The sequence below is a fragment of the Carcharodon carcharias genome, chromosome 6 (genome assembly GCF_017639515.1).
Source record: "Carcharodon carcharias isolate sCarCar2 chromosome 6, sCarCar2.pri, whole genome shotgun sequence".
Lineage (NCBI taxonomy): Eukaryota > Metazoa > Chordata > Chondrichthyes > Lamniformes > Lamnidae > Carcharodon > Carcharodon carcharias.
The window spans coordinates 194,082,835-194,109,588 of NC_054472.1; the positions used below are offsets into that span (position 1 = coordinate 194,082,835).

Consider the following 26,754-nt stretch of genomic DNA (forward strand, 5'->3'; position numbering starts at 1 on the left):
ACTTTGTTGGAATTTACCAGAGACTAAGTTAAAATACTAATGCAGGACAAGGTGATATAGATGCAAGTTAAGAGAGACAAGTTGAGCACTGATGTTGGGAAACATTTCACAATGGTGGAATTGATATCTAGAATGGAGTCCATGTAGGGGAATAGAGGTGAAATCTCAGCAATCATTCACAAGGTGAATGCACTGATTGGGGTCAGTTTTCTAAGGAGGTGAATGAGCTTAATGGGCCGAAAAGCACCTCTTATCCTTATCGATCTGTGTGAATCTAGCTGAGATTTAAATCCCTCCCTAAATCTCTCCACTTCTCATCTCTTTGTCCAAGCTTTTGATTATCTGCCCTAATATTTCCTTATGTGGCTTGGTGGCAGATTTTGTTTTCTAATACTCCAGGAAAATGCCTTGATATGTTGTTCTATGTTAAAGGTGTGATATAAGTACATGTTTTTTGCTTTAACTGCAAGATCTAGAAACTGAGTGAGTGACTGTTCTGCACAGAGCTGCTACCTCAGTCATACAGGAACAACTGCTGCCCTCTTGTGGCTTACTGTTGATTTGCTGCAGCCCGATGTTTAATTCTTCCTCAGTTTTCATTTTACTTCGTCTCCAGAACATTCCCCTCTTTGTCCTTCGAAACTGTACCTATGTGGACAGCACGCAAGTGAGTGAACCAAAATTGCAGCATATTGAATGCGCAACTTCAGGGCTGAACCAAATCCTCTTGCTTGCCTGAGTGTATTCAATATGTACTTGGAAAGGAAATATTTGCAGGGCTGTAGGGAAAGGGGTGTGGGAAGGACTAGCTGTATCGTTCTTTCAGAGAGCCAGAATAGGCATGTTGGACTGAATGGCTCCCTGTATGACATGATTGAGTTGAACATATCCTGATGGCATGGCCTGTCCATGGTCATGCTCATAGCCAAACACGCATGATCACCCATTCATCCCCCGCCCACCTCTGCCATACATTATGCTCCACTACTGCAGCCTGTTAACCATCAGCTCAAACACACTGGGCAGAGACACAGGAAAAGGCCATGTAGCTTTCTGTCTGATGGGGGGATGGTGTGTGACTCGTAAGGAAAAGATGATATGTCAGCCGATTGCTGGAGGGAGATGAAGAAAGAGGAATATATGACAATGATCACACCACCTATACACACAAAGCACCAATGTCCTGACAGCATGGACAGGAATCAGCTGCAGAATCTATGTCAAATTCATGTATATTCCATGGAGTGACCCATGCTGAAGCTTCATGTTTTCTGAAAAGTCTGAGATTGGTGTTGCAGTGAGTTAATACTCCTGCCAGATTTTATCTCGGCAAATATCTCTCACAGAGAATTTGACCCAAATGGTATTGAACTCAGGTGAATGTTAAAATCCCACAGTGCTATAGGAAGAAGAACAGGGCCTGATGCCTAGTCAAGGCTTATCCCTCAAGCAACATTGACTAAAGACGTTATTTATAACACTTCCCTGAAGACATTTGTTAAAGTCCCTCATTAGAGACTGTCAGCTGAAGTTGGAGCTCATGGGATTGAGGGCAAATATTGACCTGGTTAGAAAATTGGCTGAGTGGTAGGAGACAGAGAGCTGAGATAATGGGCAGGTACTTGAATTGGCAGGGTTTGACTCGTCATGATTCACTGGGATCTGTATGAGAGCCTCAACTATTCACTATTTATTAATAACTGGATGATGGGATAGAGAGTCACATATATGCTGACGACACAAAGAAAGATGACATTTAAGCAGTGTAGATTGTAGAAAATTGCAAAGAGATATTAGAGATGACATGACTGGACAAAACTGTGAAAATGGATTTCTATGTAGGGATGTGTGGTCATCCACCTTGAGTCTAAGAAGGATAGAACATGGTATTTTCTAAATGGTGGAAAGCTAGAAACAATGCAGGTCCAAAGAGGTATGCACCTACTCAAACCATTAAAATGTCATGAGCAGGTACAGGAAATAATCAGAAAGGCTAATGGAATGCTGGCCTTCTAGAGGATTAGAATAGAAGTGGGTAGAAGTTATTCTTTAGCTATACACCTGTAGTCACTGTGAGCAGTTCTGAGTACCACACCTTTGGGTGGAGAGCAGTGTAGATTTGCCAAAATGATATCTGGACTCCAAGGGTTAAATTATGAGGAGAGATTACACAAACTAGGATTGTATCCTGGAATTTAGAAGTTTTGAGAATATCAAGGGGATCAGCTAGAGTAGATAGAGAGAAACTATTTCTGCTGTTTGGGGAGTCTTGGATAAGGGGTGCAGTCTAAAAATTAGAGCCAGTCCTTTCAGAAATGAAGTTAGGAATCATGTCTTCAGGCAGTCTCAGATTTAAAATTAGCAATTGACCTGGCTCAGTTACCATTTGCAGAAGAGAGTTCCAAATTTCTGCCACCCTTTGTGTGTAGAAGTGTTTCTGAATTTTGCTCCTGGTCAATAATTTGTCTTCAATTCTATGAACTTTAACTAACAGTCCCTTGTGAGCGACTTTATCAAATGCCTTCTGGAAACCAGTGTAACTTACATCCATAGACATTCCCTTGTCCACTATTTTAGTCACCTCTTCAAAAAATTCAACTGGGCTCTTCAGGCATGACCTACCCTTTGCAGATGCATGTCCCCATTAACACAACATCCTCACTTGGAAATGTTTTACCATCCTTTTGTTGTCACTGGGTCAAAATCCTGGGAAAGCACTGTGGGTGTACTTACACCACATGGACTGCAGTCACTCAGGAAGGTGGCACACCACCATCTTTTCAAGGGTAATTAGGGATGGGCAATGAATGCTGGTCTTGCCAGCAATATTTATAATCGTAGAGTATCGCAGCACAGAAGGAGGCCAGTTGTCTCATGGTATCTATGCTGGCTCTTTTATCAATTAGTTTCACTCCTCCTCTCTTTAGCGGTGTAAATTTTTCTCTTTTGGATGTTTATCCCATTTCCTTTTGAAAGTTAGCATTGAATTGGATTCCACTGCCCTTTCAGGCAGCGCATTTTAGATCATCAAAGCTCACTGTGTAAATGTTTTCTCTTCATGTCACCTATGGTTCTTTTGCCAGTTGCCTTAAATTTGTGTCCCTCCGGTTGGTGACCTTCCTGCCAGTGAAAACAATTTCTCTTTCCTTTACTCTATCCAAACCATTCATGACTTTAGAATACCTTGATCAAATTTTTTCTGCTGTAAGGGGAACAACCCCAGCTTCTCCAGTCACTCCATTTAACTGAAGTCCCTCATTCCTGGTACCCCATTCTAATAAATCCCCTCTGCACCCTCTTCAAGACCTTGACATCCTTCCTGAAGTGTGATGTCCAGAATTGAGGCCCAACTGGGGTGTCTTATGAAGAATCAGCAGAACTTCCCTGATGTTGTACTCTATGCCTGTATTAATAAAGCCAAATATCCTGCCTGTCTTTTCTAACAGGCTTCTCAACTTGTCCTGTCACCTTCGAAGATGTCCAAGAATGAATGAAATAATCAATGCAACCCACACCCCTCCCTGCTTTCATTGTTCCTATTACTCATCAAACTGCTGTCTGTTTCTACTGGGGATTTTGAAAGTTCTGGGTCCGTTGAGCTTATAGCTCCACCAATGGGATCATTTACTCATGTAGCTCTGTAGCAGCTCAGTATAGAGCAGTTCTCAAAGGCAGTAACTGCATCAGATTGTCTCTTCCTGTGTTGATTCCAAAATATAAACATTGTCTCTATTGCTTGGGCAGGTATAATGAGGCTGATCTCACTTATTGAGCAGTTAACCTCTGTACACATGGCACATGCAAACAGGGCAAGTAGGGTGGGCTTGAAACTAAATAATGGGTGGTGGGGGGAGGGGGGCAGTCAGGGTTTACGTGAGGGGAGATTTGGAAAGTTAAAGAGAAAGGACAAGGCAATCGGGCAGGGTAATCATAAAGGTAATTATAACCTGAGTATGACAGGAAGGGACAGAGTGTGCAAATGTAAGTGTGCATCAGCAAATAAGGTTAGAGTAGGCAACAATGGAAAGGTCCCAGTGGGTTGGAAAACCACAAATGGAACAGCTTTGTTCAAGAAAGGAGGGAGACAGAAAGCAGGAAACTCTAGGTCAGTTAGTCTAACATCTGTCATTGGGAAAATGCTAGATTACATTATTAAAGAGATAGTAGCAGGTTATTTAGCAAATCATCATGCAATCAGGCAGAGTCAACATGGTTTTGTGAAAGGAAAATTGTGTCTGACAAATTTATTAGAGTTCCTGAGGATGTTAACAAACAGATTGGATAAAGGGGAACCGATAAATGTAGTTTATTTGGATTTTCAAAAGGCATTCAATAAGGTGCAATATAAAAGATTACTGCACAAGATAAGAACATAAAGTGAAGGGGGTGATATACTTGAATGGATAGAGGACTGGCCAACTAACAGGAAGCAAAGAGTCAGGATAAATGGGTCATTTTCAGATTGGCAAACTAACTAGTGGAGTGCTGCAGGAATCAGCGCTGGGGCCTCAAATGTTTACAATCCATAACAGGGGTGTCCAAACTATTCGCATGAAAGGCCACATTTCAATTTTTTCTCACGCAAGGGGAAAATTAGCAAATTTCCGAAAACATAAAATTTGGCAATAAACATGCATTAAAAATAAAACGTCAAAGCAATGAAATGATCATTTTAAAAAAAAGAGTAGTGAATAAAAATGACAGTTAAAAAGTGCCAAGCGACAGAGCCACTAAAACCTTTTTTGCCTTTTCGCTTAAGAATGGAGAGTTAGAGAGATGGACTAGGCCCCAAGTCCTGGTCACCATGGAAGGGGTTGGGGCCTGGGGACAAGCTAAGGAGTTGAGCTTAACCAACACTGACCTTTTGTTCGCCTCTGGAGGCAAACACTCCTCCTGCCCTTCACTTCCTCTCTCCTCACCGTCCAAGGACCCAAACACTCCTTTCAAGTGAAGCAGCATTTCACTTGCATTTCCCCCAACTTAGTCTACTGCATTCGTTGCTCCCAATGTGGTCTCTTCTACATTGGAGAGACCAAACGTAAACTGGGCGACCGCTTTGCAGAACACCTGCGGTCTGTCCGCAAGAATGACCCAAACCTCCCTGTCGCTTGCCATTTTAACACTCCACCCTGCTCTCTTGCCCACATGTCTGCGCTTGGCTTGCTGCATTGTTCCAGTGAAGCCCAACGCAAATTGGAGGAACAGCACCTCATCTTCCGACTAGGGACTTTACAGCCTTCCGAACTGAATATTGAATTCAACAACTTTAGGTCGTGAGCTCCCTCCCCCATCCCCACCCCCTTTCTGTTTCCCCCTTCCTTTTTTTTCCAATAAATTATAAAGATTTTCCTTTTCCCACCTATTTCCATTATATAAAAAAAAATAAAAAAACCCCACTAGAGCTATACCTTGAGTGCCCTACCATCCATTCTTAATTAGCACATTCGTTTAGATAATATCACCAACTTTAACTTTAACACCTATGTGTTCTATTGTACTATTGTGGTTGACATCTTTTGATGATCTGCTTCTATCACTGCTTGTTTGTCCCTACAACCACACCCCCCCCCCCACTCCACCTCTCTCTCTCTCTCTCTCTCCGCCCCCCACACACACACCTTAAACCAGCTTATATTTCAACTCTTTCTTGGACTCGAACTCAAGTTCTGTTGAAGGGTCATGAGGACTCGAAACGTCAACTCTTTTCTTCTCCGCCGATGCTGCCAGACCTGCTGAGTTTTTCCAAATAATTCTGTTTTTGTTTTGGATTTCCAGCATCCGCAGTTTTTTTGTTTTTAACTCCTCCTGGCCTGCTTTGTAGATAAGTTCTTGGAGAGGGAGGAGCAGGAGGGGAAGGGTGTCTGCGCCTGTGTCTGTGTCCCTGTTCGGCTTACTCCCAGTCTCAGGGCTCTTACTCTTACAGACACACGTGGCACACACACACACACACACACACACACATGGCTCACTCTCACTCACTCACTCGCTTTCTCAGGCTCTCCCATATACTCTCTCAGACTCTCTCACTCAGACTCACTCAATCACCTAGTGTCCTTGACCCAACCATCTTCAGCTGCTTCATCAATGACCTCCCTTCCATCATAAGGTCAGAATGGGGATGTTCACTGATGATTGCACAGTGTTCAGCACCATTCGTGACTCCTCAGATACTAAAGCAGTCCATTTCCAAATATCCAGGCTTGGGCTGACAAGTAGCAAGTAACATTCATGCCACACAAGTGCCAGGCAATGACCATCTCTAACAAGAGAGAATCTAACCATCACCCCATGACATTCCATAGCATTACATCGCTGAATTCCCCACGAACAACACTCTGGATGTAACCATTGACCAGAAACTGAACTGGACTAGCCATATAAATACTGCAAGAGCAGGTCAGAAGCTAGGAATCCTACGACAAGTAACTCACCTCCTGACTCCACAAAGCCTGTCCACCCTGTACAAGGCACAAGTCAGGAGTGTGATGGAATACTCCCCACTTGTCTGGATGAGTGCAGCTCCCACAACACTCAAGAAGCTGGACACCGTCCAGTACAAAGCAGCCCTCTTGATTGGCACCACATCCACAAACATTGACTCCCTTCACCACCAATGCACAGTAGCAGCAGTGTGTACCATCCACAAGATGCACTGCAGAAATTCACCAAGTCTCCTGAGACGGAACTGTCCAAAACCACGACTGCTACCATCCAGAAGGAAACACACACACACACACTTACCCCTACAGATTCATTCACTCACTCCCACAGACTCACTCACTCACTCCCACAGACTCACTCACTCACTCCCACAGATTCACTCACTCACTCCCACAGACTCACTCTCTCTCTGACATACACGCGTGCGCGCACACACACACACACTCGCACTCTTAGTTATGAACAAAGACTAACTCACATCCACACAGACCCTCTCACACACTCACTCGAACAGGCTCTCCCATACTCTCCCACTGACTCACTCAGACTAAAACACACACTAACACACACACACAAACACTCACCTTTCCCACGCACACTCGCACAGACTCACACACACACTTAACACACTCAGACTCATACAGTCACACAGACTCACTCACTCACATGGACTCTCACACTCTCACAGACTCACTTACTCACATAGACACACTCACTTAGACACACACACAGATGCACTTGCATATACTCGCAGACACACACTTGTACATACTTGCACAGAGACTCACACAGACTTACTCTCGCGCAGACTCATTCACTAACCCACACATGCGCACGCTTGCACGCACGCACACAAACACACACATTAACATACGCTCACACACAGACACACTCCTCACACACAGACACACTCCTCACACATAGACACACTCCTCACACACAGACACACTCCTCACACACAGACACACTCCTCACGCACGGACACACTCCTCACACACAGACGCACTCCTCACGCACGGACACACTCCTCATGCACGGACACACTCCTCACGCATGGACACACTCCTCACGCACGGACACACTCCTCACACACAGACGCACTCCTCACGCACGGACACACTCCTCACGCACGGACACACTCCTCACGCACGGACACACTCCTCACGCACGGACACACTCCTTGCCTACGAACACACTCATCACCTACGGACACACTCCTCACGCACGGACACACTCCTCACGCACGGACACACTCCTCGCCTACGAACACACTCCTCACACACAGACGCACTCCTCACGCACGGACACACTCCTCACGCACGGACACACTCCTCACGCACGGACACACTCCTCACGCACGGACACACTCCTCGCCTACGAACACACTCATCACCTACGGACACACTCCTCACACGCAGACACACTCCTCACACACAGACACACTCCTCGCCTACAAACACACTCATCACCTACGGACACACTCCTCACACGCGGACACACTCCTCACACACAGACACACTCACACCCGGCTGGGTCCTGCGAGGCTTGACATTTTACAGCCGAGGAGGATTTCGGGATGTTTTTGTTTCAGATTTCAGGATGGCTGTGAAGATGCCAGGTTGTACTTCCTCACTCTGCCCAGCAGGAGACCCCAGCCGTCTGGGCAGTTGCTGCGACTGCTGTTCTTTGTGTCTGCTCCACCAGCTTGACCTCTGCACTCTTTAAGGGGCTGCCGCCTGAATGGGAGGGTGAGAGTGAAGTGGGGAGGAAATGCACCATGGCCACTCACCTTTACACTGCTCACTGCTCCTCCAGTGCCAGACTGTTTTTCTCCCTGGATCTGTGATTGGAGGAGTATTTCCTTACAGACCTGTCCCTCCCACTTACTGCGGGCTGAGAGGCATGGCGGGCTAGATTGGTTCCTGTGCGCCATATATCAGGCAATCCTGATTGATCTTGATGATGTGGATGAAGGGACTCGACTATTGTAGCCAAATTTGCTGATGATACAAAGATTGGTCAGAAAACAAGTTGTGAGGAAGGTACAAAGAGTCTGCAAAGGGACATAGATAGGTTATTTGAGTGGGCAAAAATTTGGCAGATGGAATATAATGTGAGAAAATGTGAGATTGTCCAGGCAGGAAGAATAGAAAAGCAGAATATTGTTTAAGTGGAGAGATTGCAGAATATTTTTTTCATTTGTTCGTGGGATGTGGGTGTCATTGGCTAGGCCAGCATTTATTGCCCATTCCTAATTGCCCTTGTTCAGAGGGTATTTAAGAGTTAACCACATTGCTGTGGGTCTGGAGTCACATATAGGCCAGACCAGGTAAGGACGGCAGATTCCCTTCCCTAAAGGACATTTGTGACCCAGATGGGTTTTTATGACAATTGTCAATGGTTTCCTGGTTGTCATTAGAATTTTAATTTCAGAATTCAAATTTCACCAACTGGTGGGATTTGAACCCAGGTCCCCAAAGCATTACCCTGGGTCTCTGGAACACTGGTCAGTGACAATACCACTATGCCACTGCCTCTCCCCACATGAATTTCAAAAAATCAGCATGCAGGTACAGCAAATAATTAAGGAGGCAAATGAAATGTTGGCCTTTTTTGCAAGGGGGGTGGGTGGGGGGGTTGCTGGTGGTGGAGTATATAAGTGTGTAAGTCTTGCTAGAACAGTAACAGGGCATTGGTGAGGCCACACCTCGAGTACTGTGTGAAATTTTGGTCATCTTACTTAAGGAGGGATATACTTGCATTGGAAGCAGTTCAGAGAAGGTTCACTAGGCTGATCCCTGGGTTGAAGGGGTTATCTTATGAGGGAAAGCAGAGGAGGTTGGGCCTGTACTCATTGGAGGAGAATGAGAGGTGATCTTATTGAAACATATAAGATTCTGTGGGGACTTGACTGAGTAGATGCTGAAAGGATGTTCTCCCTCAGGAGGAGGAATCTAGAACTAGGGAGCCATAATTTCAAAATAAGGGGCTTCCCATTTAAAATGGAGATGAGAAATTTCTTTGTTAGTGTTTGGATTTTTCTTTCCCAGTAAGCAGTGGAGGCTGGGTCCTTAAATATTTTTAAGGCTGATTTAGACAGATTTTTGATTGACACGAGAGTCAAGGGTTATGGGGGACAGGCAGGATGTGTAGTTGAGGCCACTATCAGATCAGCCATGATTATATTCAATAGCAGGGCAAGCTCGAAAGGGATGAATGGCCTACTGCTGCTTTTTCTTATGTTCCTGTGTTCATGGATTTAGTGAGGTGGATTGACAGGTTAATCAGTTTAACAATGGAGCCTCTGTATTCCTCCATCAGATGGAAACAGGAACCGCTTTCAATCGAGATTGGGAGGGAACTTTCACTCAGCAGCTTTGTATCTGAGGAAGCAATGTGTTTTTCAGAGCAGACTGGACAAATCCTTGCTACCTGTACATGCTCCATTGGGATTGCTTCACAGTGTGCAGAAGCTTCCTGTAAATCACCAATTGTTCACATAGACCTGCACACTGGGTCAGAGTGTTTAGGGTTATGGAGCCTAGGCAGGTGGATAGAGTCAATATGCAGATCAACCATGATCCAATTGAATAACAGAACATACTTGAAGGGCTGAATGGCCCCCTCCTTACCTCTGATACTCTGCCAAGTTAGTGCAGGTGGGGGAGGGCAGGCAGAGCTAGGGGAATAGCAGCTTCCCAGTTTTTTCGATGTTGACAGTTGAGAATGTATTGGACTCTCAGGCTGACACAGTGAAGCAGCCTGTTAACCCCCTCTGGTGTGTGCAGTTTGGGTTTCTGATAGCAGTGAGCCTGGAGCACAAAGAACATTTATGGAGTGCTGGCAGCCATGGTGGTATTATCTGGAAACTGGACTCTTATGTTTGAATTTTGAACCGGGGCCAAAAGCTGAGGAATTTTCCAGTTTTGAAACTTTAACTGCCCCGACCAGTCAGGTTTCCTGCAGTCAGGCAGTTTGTTTGCCGTGTTTATGTGAGGATCTTCTTGGTGCAGAGCAGCACTGCAGCAGCTTTAACAATTTCAGTGCAAAGTGTCTTTGGCACAGGCAGCTATGTGAAGAGAAGTGTCAGACAGAGACACAATGATGTGCTTGGGGACCGGCCGGCTGCAGAAACTATTGAGGCAGGAGGAGGAGGAAGATGATGTGTTGGTCATCGCGAATCCATACAGTTTGGAGACAGGTACAGCAGAGTGCTGGGACCCACGGGCAGGCAGTTGTGTTCACTGCAGTTTACACCAGATATTTAACCAATGTTAAATACCAGTGGCAGAAGCAGTGACACTTGCTGCAGGCGTGTTTGCTTGGTCACTGTCTGTGATTGCAGCTACATGAACTTAAAGATCAGACACTGAGCAGAGCCGTTGGAATGCACTTTATTCACTCATTGTCAATTGTGGAAACTGAGCTCAGGGTTGCACAGGATCCAAGGTTCTGTACTTCCTGACCTGGAGACCTGGGTACTTGTGGGAGCCAAAGTAGTTTCTCTATCATTAAGTGCGAGGGAATTTTGGCATGTCGGTAAGATAATGTCCGACAGACAGCTAGAGGAGGTGACAGGCTTCAATCCACTGGGGGAGGGGGAGCTGTGAGTTATGGCTGGGTATGATTACCATGTAATTTAAAGCTGTATTTCCCTCTTCAGTGGAGTTTAGTGTATAAATCAAGCATAGGGTGAGCTAGAGGTGACAAAACAGAGAAGATGTTGAAAGGGATGTACTCTTTCTTAGATTTTTTACTTGATGCTAAATATTTAGTAATACCTGGTGAGAGGGAGTGAGTTTCAGGAGATGTTACCTTGATCTGGGCTGTAGAGTAGAGATCCTGGAGAAAGAGAGAGTTGTCAATGCTAGACCATAATAGACCATAAGATGTAGGAGCAGGATGCTTTTCGGCCCATCGAGCCTGCTCCGCCATTCAATAAGATCATGGCTGATTGGATAATCCTCAGCCCCACTTCCTTGCCTTTTCCCCATTGCCCTTGATTCCCTTACTGATTAAAAATCTGTCTGTCTATCTCAGTCTTGAATATACTTAATGACCCAGCCTCTACAGCCCTCTGTGGTAAAGAATTCCACAGATTGACTACCATCTGAGAGAAGAAATTCCTCCTCATTTCTGTTTTAAATGCGTGATCCCTTACTCTGAGATTATTTCCTCTGGTCCTAGACTCTCCCACAAGGGGAAACAACCTCTCAGCATCTACCCTGTCAAGCCTCCTAAGAATCTTATATGTTTCAATAAGGTCACCTCTCATTCTTCTAAACTCCAATGAGTACAGGCCCAACCGACCTGATCTCTCCTCATAAGAAAATCCCTCCTTACCCAGGATCAACTTAGTGAGCCTTCTTTGGACTGCCTCCAATGCCAGTATATCTTTCCTTTCCTAAGGGGACCAAAACTGTTCACAGTATTCTAGATGTGGTCTAACTAGTGCCTTGCATAGTTTTAGCAAGACTTCCTTATTTTTATACTCCATTCCCTTGAAATAAAGGCCAACATCTCATTTGCGTTCCCTATTATCTGTTGAACTTGTATGTTAGCTTTTTGGGATTCATGCACGAGGACCCCCAAATCCCTCTGTGCTGCAGCTTTCTGCAGACTTTCTACATTTAAATAATATTCAGCTCCTCTATTCTTCCTGCCAAAGTGCATAACCTGACATTTCTCACATTATATTCCATCTGCCAAGTTTTGCCCACTCACTTAACCTGTCTATATCCCTATGTAGACTCTTTGTGTCATCCTCACCACTTGCCTTCCCACCTATTTTTACGCCATCTGCAAACTTGGCGATAGTACATTCACTTCCCTCATCTACTGGTTCCTCTTTACCTATCCCATCTGTTACCTCCTCAAAGAATTCTAATAAGTTTGTCAGGCATGATTTCCCCTCCATGAAGCCATGCTGACTCTGCTTGATTAGATTATGCATTTCTAAATGCTCTGCTATTACATCCTTTATGATAGAATCTAACATTTTCCCAGTGACAGATGTTAAGCTAACTGGCCTATAGTTACCTGATTTTTTGCCTCCCTCCTTTTTAGAATAAGGGTGTTACATTGGCAGTTTTCCAATCCTCTGGGACTTTTCCAGAATCTAAGGATTCTTGGAAGATTATAGCTACTATTTGTGTAGCTACTTCCTTCAATATCCTAAGATGCAACCCATTTGGTCCAGGGGACTTATCGACCTTTAGTCCTATTAGTTTCCCTAGCACTTTTTCTCTAGTGATAGTTATTGTATTTATTTTCTCCCTCCCCTTTTGCCCCATGATTAGTTAGTATTTTTGGAATGCTATTAGTGTCTTCTACAGTGAACACTGATGCAAATTATTTATTCAACTCCTCTGCCATTTCCTGGTTCACCATTATTATTTCCCCATCTCATTCTCCAAGGGGCCTTTATTGACTTTGGCCTCCATCTTCCTTTTTATATATTTAAAGAAGCTCTTACTGTCCATTTTTACATTACTTGCTAGTTTACCCTCAAAGTTTATTTTCTCCCTCTTTATTATTTGTTGGTCATCTTTTGTTGGTTTTTAAAACTTTCCCAATCTTGTGACTTACCACTAATCTTTGCCACATTTTTTCTTTCAATTTAATACTACGCTTAACTTCCTTGGTTAACCATGGTTGGTTTATCCCCTTCCTAGAATCCTTCTTCCTCACTGGGATATATCTTTGTTGTAAATCATGAACTATTTTCTTAAACGTCTGCCATTGTTCATCAACCGTCTTTTCTGCTAAACTCCTTTCCCAGTCCACTCTGCCCTCATTCCTTCATAATTACCCTTATTTAAGTTTAGTACAGTTGTTTCCGACCCAAGATCTTACTCTCAAACTGAATGCTAAATTCCACCATGTTATGGTCACTGTTTCCTAGGGGATCTTTTACTCTGAGATCATTTATTAAACCTATCTCAATACACAGGACCAGATCCAAAATAGCCTGATCCCTGGTTGGATCCATGACATATTGTTCTGAGAAACTGCCCTAAATATACTCTATGAATTCTTGCTCATGGCTACCTCTGCCAATTTGATTTTCCCAATCTACATGAAGATTAAAGTCACTCGTGATTAACATACTGCCATTTTTACATGCCCTCATTATCTCTTGATTTACTGTCTGTCCTATAGTATAGCTACTGTTAAGGGGCCTGTAGACTACACCCACCAGTGTCTTCTTTCCCTTGTTATTTCTTACCTCCACCCATATGCATTCTACATCCTCCGATCCAAGATCATTTCATGTTATCATACTTATTCCATCCCTAACAAAGCTACCCCACCACCCTTTCCTTCTTGCCTGTCCTTTTGAAAAGTCAAAACTTTTCCAATCTTGTGGCTTACCACTAATCTTTGCCACATTTTTTCTTTCAATTTAATACTACGCTTAACTTCCTTGGTTAACCTTGGTTGGTTTATCCTCTTCCTAGAATCCTTCTTCCTCACTGGGATATATCAGTTTCCAGTTTTGATCTCTTCATAACCATGTCTCTGTAATGGCTATAAGATCATACCCATTAACCTCTATTTGTGCCGTTAATTCATTTATCTTGTTGTGAATATTATGTGCATTTGAGCAAAGAACCATTAATTTTGCCTTTTTACCATTTTTTTCCCCTTTGACCCTATTTGCTGCTGTTTTTTTATGTGTGTACTCTCTGCCCCTTCCTGTCACACTCTGGGTATCATTACCTAAATAGCTGCCCTACAATACTACCATATCCTTTTGCTATGTTAGCCTACATATCCCCTCTCCAGAACCCTCCCCCCTTCTATTTAGTTTATAGCCCTCTCTGCAGCCCTGATTATTCTATTCGCCAGGACACGGGTCCTAGCACAGTTCAAGTGAAGCCTGCTCTACCAGAACAGCTCCCTTCTACCCCAGTACTGGTGCCAGTGCCCCATGAACTGAAACCCATTCCTCCTACACCAGTCTCTGAGCCATGCATTTAACTCTTTGACTTTATTTACCCTATGCCAGTTTGCCCGTGGCTCAGGTTGTAATCCTGAGATTATTATCTTGGAGATTCTGCTTTTTAATTTAGCTCCTAACAGTTCAAATTCTTTCAGCAGAACCTCCTTTCCAATCCCATCAATGTTGTAGGTACCAATGTGGATAATGACAACTGGATCCCTCCCCTCCCACTCCAAGTTCCTCTCCAACCCTGAGGAGATGTCTTTAACCCTGGCACCGGGCAGGCAACACAGCCTTCAGGACTCATGCTCACGGCTGCAGAGAACAGTATCTATCCCCTTAATTATACTGACCCCTACCACCACTATGTTCCTATTTCCTCCCCCTGCCTGACTGTCTCCCCGTACCATGGTGTCGTGGTCAGTTTGCTCATCCTTCCTGCAGTCCCCACTCTCATCCACACAGCTTGCAAGAACCTTATAACTGTTGGACAGTTGCAGGGGCCGAGGCTCCTCGAACGCTACCTCCTGGGTCCCCAAACCTGCTTCACCTGCAGTCCTCCTGTCTCTGATCATAGACCAAATTTGAATGACCTAATCTGAGGGGTGTGACCGCCTCCTGGGGCAAAGTGTCCAGGTAACTTTCCCCCTCCCTGATGTGACGCAATATCTGCAGCTCAGACTCCAGCTCCTTAATTCGGATCCGAAGTTCCTCGAGCTGTGAACACTTACTCCAGATATGTTTGCTCTGGATCAACTTGGTGCCCAGCAGCTCCCACATGCTGCAGCAGCAACACAACAGCCATCCTGCCATCGCTATCATATTTAATTTAATTTATGAATTAATTACTCTGGTATCCCTGCTCTTTACATTTGCAGAAATTCCTGCTCTTTACACTTTGTGATTTTTTTTACACACCAGTATCGATCTTATACTTAACAAACTATTTTTAAGAAAAAGAAAATAAAAGACTAGAGACCTAAGCACAAACTAAAGACCTTACTTTTACTTTAAAGACTAGGAATATTCACCAATATGCTGCTCTCTGCCCTCTTTAATGGACTCTCACTCTTCTGGCACTCTAAAAAAGCCCCACCGCTCCTCACACTCCCCCGCTGTTAATGGCCCCACTGCTTCTCTCGTTCTCTCACTGTTAATGGCCCCGCTGCTCCTGTCGCTCTCTCACTGTTAATGGTATTGAAGGGCAGTGAAGAGTAAAGAGGCAATAGCTTGCAAGGTGTCACTGTGGCTCAGTCAGTAGTACTCATGCTTCTAAGTCTGAAGGTTGTGAGTTCACTCTTAAGATTTAAGCACAAAAATGAAAGCTGCCAATTCGGTGCAGCGCTGAGAGTGAACGGCATTGTCAGAGGTTCCGTCTTTTGGATGAGATGTTAAACCTCTCAGGTGAGCATAAAAGATCCCATGGCATTACTTGGAAGAAGGGGAAGGTCCCTGGTGTCCTGGACAATATTTATCCCTGAAACAACATCACCAATAACAGATCATCTGGTTATTATTAAGTTGCTGTTTGTCGGATCTTGCTGTGTGCAAATTGGCTGCCGTAGTTCCTACATTAAAACACTTCAAGAGCACGTCATTGGCTGTAAAGTGTTTGAAGACATCCAGTGTTCATGCGAGGTGCTATATAAATGCAAGTCTTTCTTTGCACAGTGCCTTTATTGGAGAAAAACCTTCTGAGGTGCAAACAGACCTTAACTCCTGTTTGGTGCATTTGTGTCAAAGGGGTGGGTTTGAGGAGATGGTTGGTAGATATGAGAAGAAAAGCTGTAATTGTATTTGCTCTCCAGCATGATCCTGGAGTAGTGAGTGTTCTGACAGTAATGCTCTGCAGTCTGCATCCTATGGATTTGAGGGAGATACAGGAGGGACCATGCAGGATGGCAGACAGTGAAGAGTTTACTGGAGACAAGGACATCATCAGTAGAGATGAGGGAAGGTTTGAGAGATTAGCAGCTGCAGAAGTGCGCTGGTGAATGGCTGGCCATAGGCTAGACTACTGGCTTTTTGGGGCTAGCTTTTTCAAGGGGTGTACACTGAAGGGGATTGTATTGGAAGAGGACTGAGGTGTGTGGGAGTTGAGGGATTTGTGGATGTGGGCAGGGATGGTCTTCTCTGTGAATGAGATGATGGGAATCGAGAGGCCATGGTAGATGGCAAGGCCTGTGGGGTGACCATGAATATGGGTGGAAGTTTATATGGAGGACAGTGAAGAGGATAAGGAGAGATGACAGCAATATGCATTTCACAGAATCACAGAATTGTTATAGCGCAGGAGGAGGCCATTTGGCCCATCTTGTACACATCAGCTCTCCGGATGAACAATTCATCTAGTTCCATTCTTCTGCCTTCTCCCTGTAACCCTGCACATTCATTATTTTCAGATAACAGTCTAATTCCCTTTTGAATACCTCAGTGAACCTACCTCCGCCACACTCTCCGCCAGTGCATTCCAGACCCTGCCCACTGGCTGCGTAAAAAAGTTTCTCCTCACATCACTATTGCTTCTTTTACTAATGACTTTAAATCTGTGCCCTCTCATCCTCGATCCTTTCACGAGCGGGAACAGTTTCTTCCTATCTACTCTGTCCAGACCCCTCATGATTTTGAATATCTCTATCAAATCTCTTTTCTGCCTTCCTTTTTCAAAGAAAAATAGTCCTAACTTCTGCAATCTATCTTCAACTGAAGCTCCTCATCCCTGGAGCCATTCCCGTGAATCTTTTCCGCACTCTCTCCCTTGCCATCACATCCTTCCTAAAGTGTGGCACCCAGAACTGGACACAGTACTCCAGCTGAGGCCGAACTAGTGACTTATACAAGTTCAACATAACCTCCTTGCTCTTGTACTCGATGTCCTGGATACTGTATACTTTATTAACCATGCTCAAAACCTGCCCTGCCACCTTCAATGATTTATGCACATATACACCCAGGTGCCTCTGCTCCTGCACCCCATTTAGAATTGTACCCTCTATTTTATACTGTCTCTCCATGTTCTTTCTGCCAAAATAAATCACTTCACATTTCCCTGCGTTGAACTTCATCTGCCACCTGCCCGCAAATTTCACCAACTTGTCTATGTCCTTTTGAAGCTCTACACTGTACCCCTCACAGTTCACCTTCTGAGTTCTATATCATCCACAAACTTTGAAATTGTGCCCTGTACACCAAGGTCCAGGTCATTCACATATATCAGGAAAAGCACAGGTTCCAATGCTGGGTAACTCCACTACAAACCTTCCTCCAGCCCGAGAAACATCCATTAACCACTACTCGCTGTTTCCTGTCACTCACCCAATTTTGTAACCATGTTGCTACTGTCTCTTTCATCTTATGAGTTACAACTTTTCTCACAAGCCTATATCAAATCCCAGAATTTTGAATCTAGAGAATGTAGAGGAGGCCATTTTATACCATATCAACAACATTGCTCTCATCAACCCTCTTTGCTACCTCTTCAAAAAACTCCAGCAAGTTAGTTCAGCATGAGTTTCCCTTAACAAATCCAAGCAGGCTTTCTTCAATTTTTAAAAATTTGTTCATGGTATGTGGGCATCACTGGCTAGGCCAGCATTTATTGCCCATCCCTTGATCATAGGGCATTTAAGAGTCAACGATATTGCTGTGGGTCCTGAGTCACATGTAGGCCAGACCAGATAAGGACAGCAGACAAAGGACATTAGTGAACCAGATGGGCTTGTACGACAATCAACAGTGGTTTCATGGTCACCATCAGACTTTTAATTCCAGATTTTTATTGAATTCAAATTCCACCATCTACCGTGGTTGGATTTGAACCCAGGTCCCCTGAGTTTCTGGGTTACCAGTCCAGTGACAATGCCTCTGTGCCACCACCTCCCCATGAACCTGCATTTGTCCACGTCACGATAAAATTTGTCCAGAATTATTGTTCCTAGAAGTTCCTCCACCACTGAAGTTAAACTGACTGGCCTGTTGTTGCTGGGCTTATCCTTACACCATTTTTTGAACAAGCGTTTAACGTTTGCAATTCTTCAGTCCCTTGGCACCACCCCTGAGTCTAAGGAAGACTGAAAAATTCTGGCCAGTGCAATTTCCACTCTCACTTCTTGTAGTATCCTTGGATGCATCTCATCCAGTCCCGGTGTGTTATCAACTTTAAGTACAGACAGTCTACCCTTCTTTATCAATTTTAAACCCTTCTAGTGTCTGAATTATCGCTTTCACCATGGCCTGGTTGTCATCTTCTTCCTTGGTGATGGCAGATGCAAAGTATTTATTTAATACCTCAGCTATGCCCTCTGCTTCCATGTGTAAATTCCCTTTTTGGTCCCTTATTGCTCCATCTCCTCCTATTACCACCCTTTTACTATCTATGTGCTTATATAATACTTTGGGATTCCCTTTCATGTTAGCTACCAGTCTCTTTTCATACTCCCTCTTTGCTTCCCTTATTTGTTTCTTCACCTCTCTTCTGAACTTTTTAATGTTCTTTAGGGAAGGAAATCTGCCATCCTTACCTGGTCTGGCCTACATGTGACTCCAGACCCACAGCAACGTGGTTAACTCTTAAAAATGTCTTCTGAACAAGGGCAATTAGGGATGGGCAATAAATGCTGGCCTCACCAGCGGCGCTCTCATCCCAAGAACGATTTAAAAAAAAAATTCAGCCTGGTTCCCCATTTTATTTTCTACCTGACTCCTGTCAGTTTATCTCCTTTGTCATCCAGGGAGCTCTGGATTTATTAGCCCTTACCCTTTTGAGGGAATATACCTTGACTGTGCCTGAACTATCTCTTCTTTGAAGGTAGCCCATTGCCCAGTTACCGTTTTTCCTGCTAACCTTTGACTCCAATTTATTTGGCCCTGATCCATTCTTACTCCATTGAAGTTGGCTTTCCCCCAGTAACTTATTCTTACTCTGGACTGCTCTTTGTCCTTTTCCATAGTCAGCCTAAACCCTATGATGCAATGATCATTGACCCCTAAATGTTCTCCTACTGACACTTGTTCTACTTGGCCCACCTCATTTCCAAGAACCAGCTCTATTAGTGCCTCCTTCCTTGTTGAACTGGAAACATACAGCTGAAGAAAATGTTGCTGAATACACTCTAGGAACTAGGATTTCTGCCCTTTACACTAGTATTATCCCATTCTATATTTGACAGTTAAAGTCCCCCATTATAATGGCTCTATTATTTTTGCACCCCTTTGTAATTTCCTTGCAAATTTGTTCCTGTATACCCTTCCCACTTGTTGGTGGCCTATAGACTAGACCGAGCAATGTAATTGCACCTTTTAGTTCCTTAGCTTGAGCCAAATAGATTCTGGCCGTGATCCTTGTAGATCATCCATTTCTCCAGTAGTGCAATGCTCTCATTAATTAATACTGCCCCTCCCACTTTTCTTCCTTTCTTATCTTTTCCTGAACACCTTGTATCCTGGAATATTTAACACCCAATCCTGCCCTTCTTTGAGCCAGGTCTCTGTTTTTAGCAACAACAATATATTTCCACACAATAACGCAACAATCTTACTTACCACACTCCGTACATTCATATACATGCACAGTGACCCTGATTTAGACTCTATTACTTTCATCTTTACTTTGAACACACCTAGTAACTTACTCTTCCCTACTCTAGTGCTATCTATCTCTTCCAATATTTTGTGCACCTTGGTATTCCTCTCTGATAATATCTTCTGAAGGAGAGAATCTATCTCCACTTGGAGAGGCAAGGTTTGATCAGGGATAGTCAGCATGGCTTTGTCAGAGGGAGGTCATGCCTAACAAATTAGATTGAATGTTTTGAGGAGGTGACCAGGTGTGTAGATGAGGGTAGCGCAGTTGATGTAGTTCATATGGATTTCAGCAAAGCCTTTGACAAGGTCCCACATGGGAGACTTATAAAGAAGGCAAATGCACATGGGATACAGGGTAATTTGATAAGGTGCATTCAAAATTGGCTTAGTTGTAGGATACAGAGGGTGATGACAGAAGGATGCTTTAGTGACTGGAAGCGAGTGTCCAGTGGTGTACCACAGGGATCTGTGCTGGGTCCCCTATTATTTGTAATTTATATAAATGACATAGTTGACTATGTAGGGGGTAAGATTAGTAAGTTTGTGGATGACATGAAGATTGGCCGGGTGGTTAACAGTGAGGTTGAGTGTCTTGGGCTACAGGTAGACGGGATGGTCAAATGGGCAGATAAGTGGCAAATGGATTTTAAGCCTGAAAAGTGTGAGGTGATACACTTTGGAAGGAGTAATTTGACAAGGAAGTATTCAATGAACGGCATGACACTAGGAAGTTCTGAGGAACAAAGGGACCTTGGTGTGTGTGTTCATAGATCTCTGAAGGCAGAGGGGCATGTTAGTGGGGTGGTGAAAAAGGCATATGGGACACTTGCCTTTATCAATCAAGGCATAGATTACAAAAGTAGTGAGGTCATGTTGGAGTTGTATAGAACCTTGGTGAGGCCACAGCTGGAGTACTGTGTGCAGTTCTGGTCTCCACATTATAGGAAGGATGTGATTGCACTGGAGGGGGTGCAGAGGAGATTCACCAGGATGTTGCCTGGGATGAAACATTTAAGTTATGAAGAGAGGTTGGATAGACTTGGGTTGTTTTCGTTGGAGCAGAGAAGACTGAGGGGCGACCTGATGGAGGTGTACAAGATTATGAGGGGCATGGACAGGGTGGATAGGGAGTAGCTGTTCCCCTTAGTTGAAGGGTCAGTCACGAGGGGGCATAAGTTCAAGGTGAGGGGCAGGAGGTTTAGGGGATGTGAGGAAAAACTTTTTTACCCAGAGAGTGGTGACAGTCTGGAATGTGCTGTCTGGGAGGGCGTTGGAGGCGGGTTGCCTCACATCCTTTAAAAAGTACCTGGATGAGCAATTGGCACATCATAACATTCAAGGCTATGGGCCAAGTGCTGGTAAATGGGATTAGGTAGGTAGGTCAGGTGTTTCTCACGTGTAGGTGCAGACTCGAAGGGCCAAAGGGCCTCTTCTGCACTGTGATTCTGTGAAAGCTGAGGTTTCAGAGAAAATTCGGCGGGCCCTAAGGCAATGCATAAGACCATCAGAAATACAGTTAGACAAGGAGACATGGTGTATTATAAAAGGGAAGGCCAGAAAGAATGGAAAGGACCTGGCAAGGTTATAGGGAGTGACGGGAAAGTAGTAATTGTGTAACACGGCAATCAATCTTTTAGGGTACAGTCTTCATGTTTAATTGGTACTGACTATACCTTTACAGGCTCTGGACAGGACATAGAACGCGAGGACGCACCATTCACTTCACATACACATACACTGGGTAGTTATGAGAAGCAGACGACGGCAGATACAGGGTTGATTGACTATGAATAAAGTAATACTGAGGCACAGGACAATGCTATTTGTCCATAAGGGCAATTACCCAAAGTAGGAACAAAGTTAGTTCTGGTATGATAGCCAAGTGGTTATGGTACTGGGCTTGTAACCCCAAGATCAAGAGTTCAAATCTCACCATGGCAAATTATGAAACAATGTAATTTCATCTGGGCAGGGAAAAGATCCAGAAGGGTGCAGTGGAAATTGCATTTTAATACTCGAAAGAGTTACATGCTAGAAGGCACCAATGTGTGGAGGGATGACACCATCATAGGGGGAGCAGGAAAGGCCACTGGTAAATACAAACATTGGCTAAATGTGCAGGATGAAGGACAGGAGACAAGACCTAACGATTGGCAAACTGAGGTAAAGATGTGGAAACCCAGAAAACACAATATGAGTTCTGACAGTGGACCAGAAAGTGATCGTGGCCTTAAAAAAAAAATCACGGACTTGTGAACAGAGTTCTGTTCACATAGGAGGATGATCGTATCGTAGCAGCCCAGAAGGGGAGAGGGATGTGAGTAGAGGCCGTAGCTTAACAAGGAAGACTAGAAAGCAAGCTAGCAATCTCAATAGAAGCAGAAGTCCTTATGATATAGATTCTAGTAGGTGCCAATAAATTGGAAAATAAGCTGATAAAGGAAGCCAAACAGAAAGAGTTGGAAGGATTTTGGGGTACATTCTGAAATACCTGACAGAGGACAGCCAGCTTTATCTCTCAGATGGATCTGTACAGAAAAGATACTCCCATACGGTACATATAAGGCCAAAGCGAGAATAGTAGCCCGAGGCTTTGAAGAGAGACTAGGAGATCAGGATGTCAGAATGGACTTGCCTACTATGGGGAACGTGAGTTTGAAGACGTTTTTAGCTATTTTGGCATCCTTTTCCTGGGAGTGCAAATCGATTGATATAAAGGCTGCGTTTTTACAGGGGGAGAAGTTTCAAAGGGAAGTTTCTTTGAAACCCCCTAAAGAAGCCGGGGATGTTGAAGGAAAGCTATGGGAATTGAATAAGCGCATTTATGGGTTGAATGATGCATCAAGAGCTTGGTATTTTTCTGTGAGGTCTGTCTTGTTGAAAACAGGTTACATTCAGTTAAAGGCAGACCCCGCAATGTTCTACTGGTACCATACGGGGAAACTAGCTGGGATCTTTATCATGCATGTTGATGATTTCCTGTGGGAGGCTCTGTAGAATTTGAACAATGAGTAATCGAGACGATAAAGAAGGAATTCCAGATCGGGAGTCAGGTTTCTGGGGCCTTTAAATACTTTGGTTTAGATATTAAGCAGAGCCAGTTAGCATTGACATTGAATCAACAATCTTATCCAGAAAATGTTAATCATACCCCAATAACTCGTGGTAGATCCCCACAAAAAGAGGATCCTGCTACCAAGGAAGAAATGGAACAGTAGAGAAGTTTGGTTGGGCAGTTGAACTGGTTGTGCCTGATGCTAGTTATGATGTGTTGGAGCTGAGCACCATGATGAAACAGTTGGAAGTTCTGAGAGCAAATAAAACACTTAAAAAATTAAATTCTGAGAGATGTGCGCTCTAGTTTCCAGCCTTTGGTGATGCAGAAGATATGAGGTTGGTCATTTTTAACAATGCTTCACAATCCAATCTTCCAGATGGGTCCTCTAGCACAGCCGAGTTCATCATATTCTCTAGCACAGCCGAGTTCATCATATTCTCTAGCACAGCCAGGTTCATCATATCCTTGGTAGGAAAGAACGATAAATGTTGCACACTGGCTGGGGAGACCGAGAAAATAAAAAGGGGGAGTGAAAGGCACTTTAACTACTGAAACTTTAGCCTTAGTAGAAGCATTAGATATGGGGGTTTACTTGTCCAATATATTGACAGAAATATTACATAGGGCAATGTGGGAAATGTTTGCCCATAGAATGTTATGTTGATAACCGGTCTCTTTGGGACAACGTTCATTCCCTGAAAAGCGTCACGGAGAAAAGACTACGAATAGACCTAGCCAGCGTGACGGAGATGTTAGAAAGAATAGAGATCTCTAGAATAAAATGGGTTGATGCAAGTCACCAACTATCAGACTGTTTTACAAAAAGAAGGGCCTATTCTCAAAAAAACAATTATTAAGTGTGTTGGAAGAGGGGTGTCTTATAATGATGCAATGAAAAAAACCTTGTTTTTGTTTTATAATTGTGTGTATATATGTGGTAAAAGAAATTCGGGAATTATAGATGTGGAAATACGTGACATTATTTCCTTCAGCTTTTTTAAAAAAAGTGTTCAACATGGCAATCTTCTTGTTAAAACCAATTGGTAGTTAAACAGGTGATGGGCATTAATTGTTCCAACTGAATAGAATAGAAAGATACAGCTGGAACACTTTGGTTGGAAGCTACTAGGAAGTTCGTGGCACTGAGAAATTGTCTTGGAAATAAACCAGCTTTAACCAAGAGACCTGCCTGGATTAATTCTTCCACCACAAGCTCTTATTGCGAGTAACATCCCTGAGTCTCCCCGGAGCCCTCACCCCGAGCCATAACTCTGTCTCTTTTGTAGTGTGATTATTTTAAATCTCTGCTAATGGAAATGGGTCCTTCCTATCCACTCTAGCTAGGCCCCTCATAATTTCATACACCTCCATTAAATCTTCCTCATCTGTGTCCATCTTGACTGGCATTTCCAGAGTTTTTTATTCATTCTTGGGATATGAGTATTGGCCTTCACAAGGTGGTGGTGAGCAGTCTTGTTGAATTGCTGCAATCCACTTACTGTTCATAAAACCATTGAATGGTTACATTCAGAAGGATGCCATTTGTCTGTATTGTATTTCGTATGATCTTCAACTTGTTCTTGCAGACCTTTCCCAATGCTCTTGTTGCTGATCTACTTCAAGTCATTTTCCAGTTGCCAGTGGCCTAGCCTATGGCCATTCACCCACCAGGATCCACCAGTCTCTTCACCTTAGCCACAGACCGGAGGCTGCACAGTTGATTTCCTATCTGTATGGTTGCCTTGGTACACAGCAGAGAGAGATGGATATTCAGAGAGAACATTCAATTTCCCGATCAGTTGTTGGGAAAGTGCTAGAATCTATTACTGAGGAGGTCTTAACAATGCACTTAGGAAAGAATAGTCTGATTAGCTACAACAAGTCAGCATGGTTTTACTGAAGGGCAATCCTATTTGACAAATTTCTTAGAGTTTTCTGAGGAGGTAACTGTTAAGGTAGATAAAGGGAAACCAGTAGATGTAGTATACCTGGATTTCCAAAAGGCATCCGATAAGGTGCCACACAAAAGGTTAATAGGTAAGCAAGGGCTCACGGAGTTGTGGATAATATATTAACATGGATAGAGCATTGGGAAATGGATAGAAAGCAGAGAGTGGGTGTTTATGGGGCTTTTTCAAGTTGGCAGGCAGCGAATAATAGAGTGCCACAAGGATCAGTGATGGGCCTTCCGATATTTACACTCAATATTAACGACTTATATGAAGAGATAATGAGTAATGTATCAAGGTTTGCTGATGGTACAAAGCTAGGTGGGAAGGTAATCTGTGGGGAGGACGCAGAGGCTGCGAAGAGATATAAACAGGTTCAGTGAGTGGGCAACAGAAGGGCAGATGGAGCACAATGTAGAAAGTGTGAAGGTATTCGCTTTGGTTGTAAGAATAGAAAAGCAGAATAATGTTTAAAAGGTGTGAAATTTGTAAATGTTGATGTGCAAAGGAACACAGAAAGTTAGCATTCCGGTGCAGTTAGCAATTAGGAAGACAAATGGCATGTTGGCCTTTATTGTAAGAGGATTGACGTACAAGAATAAAGAAACCTTGTCACAGTTGCACAGGGTTTTCGTGAGACCACAGCTGGAATACTGAGTGCAGTTTTGGTCTCCACATTTAAGAAAGGATGTACTTACGTTGAATATGGTACAGCAAAGGTTCACTTGATTGGTCCCTGGGGTGAAGGAGTTGTCCGATGTTGAGAGGCTGAGTAAATTGGGCTGATATTCTCTGGAGCTTAGAATAATGACGAATTATCTTTTTGAAACCTACAAAATTCAGAAAGCGTTTGATAGGGTAGGCACGGCGAGATTGTTTCTGTTGGCCAGGGAATCTAAAACACGGGCACTGAGATGAGGAGAAATTTCTTCACTCAAAGGGCTGCGAATCTTTGGAATTCTCTGCCCCAGAAGGTTGTGTATGGCCCAACATTGAATACATTTAAGGCTGGGAGAGACAGATTTTTGGTCTCTCAGGGAATTAAGAGATATGGTAGGAAAATGGAATTGAAGCCCAAGATCAGCTATGATCATATTGAATGGCAGAGCAGGCTTGATGGGCTATGTGCTCTCCTCCTGCTATTTCTTGTGTTCTTCTATTCTTGAGGAGAGCCAGGGTTCCAGTTCCTGGCTGCTCTGGAGTATCTGATGTCTTGATCCCCTGCTTTGTTTATTTTGGGTGAGTTTGGGCCAATGCTCCCCCAGGGTATCTCACGGGCAGGGGCAGGCCTGCATTAATTGCTGATTGGGCCTGAAACTGAGCCTGTCTATTGGAGGTGAACTTTCCCCAAGGCAAACTCATTAACAATATCTCAAATTGCCCAGCATATTTGATTTGTGACTGGGACAGAGCCAATTGGACCTGAAGATGCTGGAATGGGCAAGTATAAACGGTGAAGATAAGCACTCCTTCAGTGCACGGGTGGAGACTAGAAACAACACTTTGCTCTTTGCCCTCCAAACTTCTACAGCTGTGAATTCAAATCACCCTGCAGAACCATTGACAAAGAAAGCTGCTTTAAAAAACAGATTTCTGCAGCAGTAAGCTGTTCAAGGCTTCACTGCTCCTGTACTGATTTGTGCTGATTCCTGTGAACTTGACAATCTGGGGGTGAAATCCCAGTGGGGAGATCAGTGCCTGGGCTCTTGGGAAGAGGCTGGTTTTGTTGAGTGATGTTGGGTTTGGATGAAGGATTCAATGCACTTCATACGCAGTTA

The 26,754-nt window shown here is 43.9% G+C and overlaps 1 protein-coding gene across 2 annotated transcripts in view; it reads left to right on the forward strand.

The window, feature by feature from the left end:
• Positions 1 to 26,754, forward strand: part of agap3 (ArfGAP with GTPase domain, ankyrin repeat and PH domain 3) — an 847,377-nt gene that overhangs the window by 295,315 nt on the left and 525,308 nt on the right. The window contains exon 1 of one of the 2 annotated variants that reach the window (XM_041189385.1): positions 10,440 to 10,642. The exons of the other annotated variant lie outside the window; for it this stretch is intronic. Coding sequence (XP_041045319.1) covers positions 10,543 to 10,642 — 100 coding nt within the window. The 5' untranslated portion in view covers positions 10,440 to 10,542. Of the gene's footprint in view, positions 1 to 10,439; positions 10,643 to 26,754 lie in introns of those variants that run through there. 2 annotated transcript variants of the gene reach the window in all.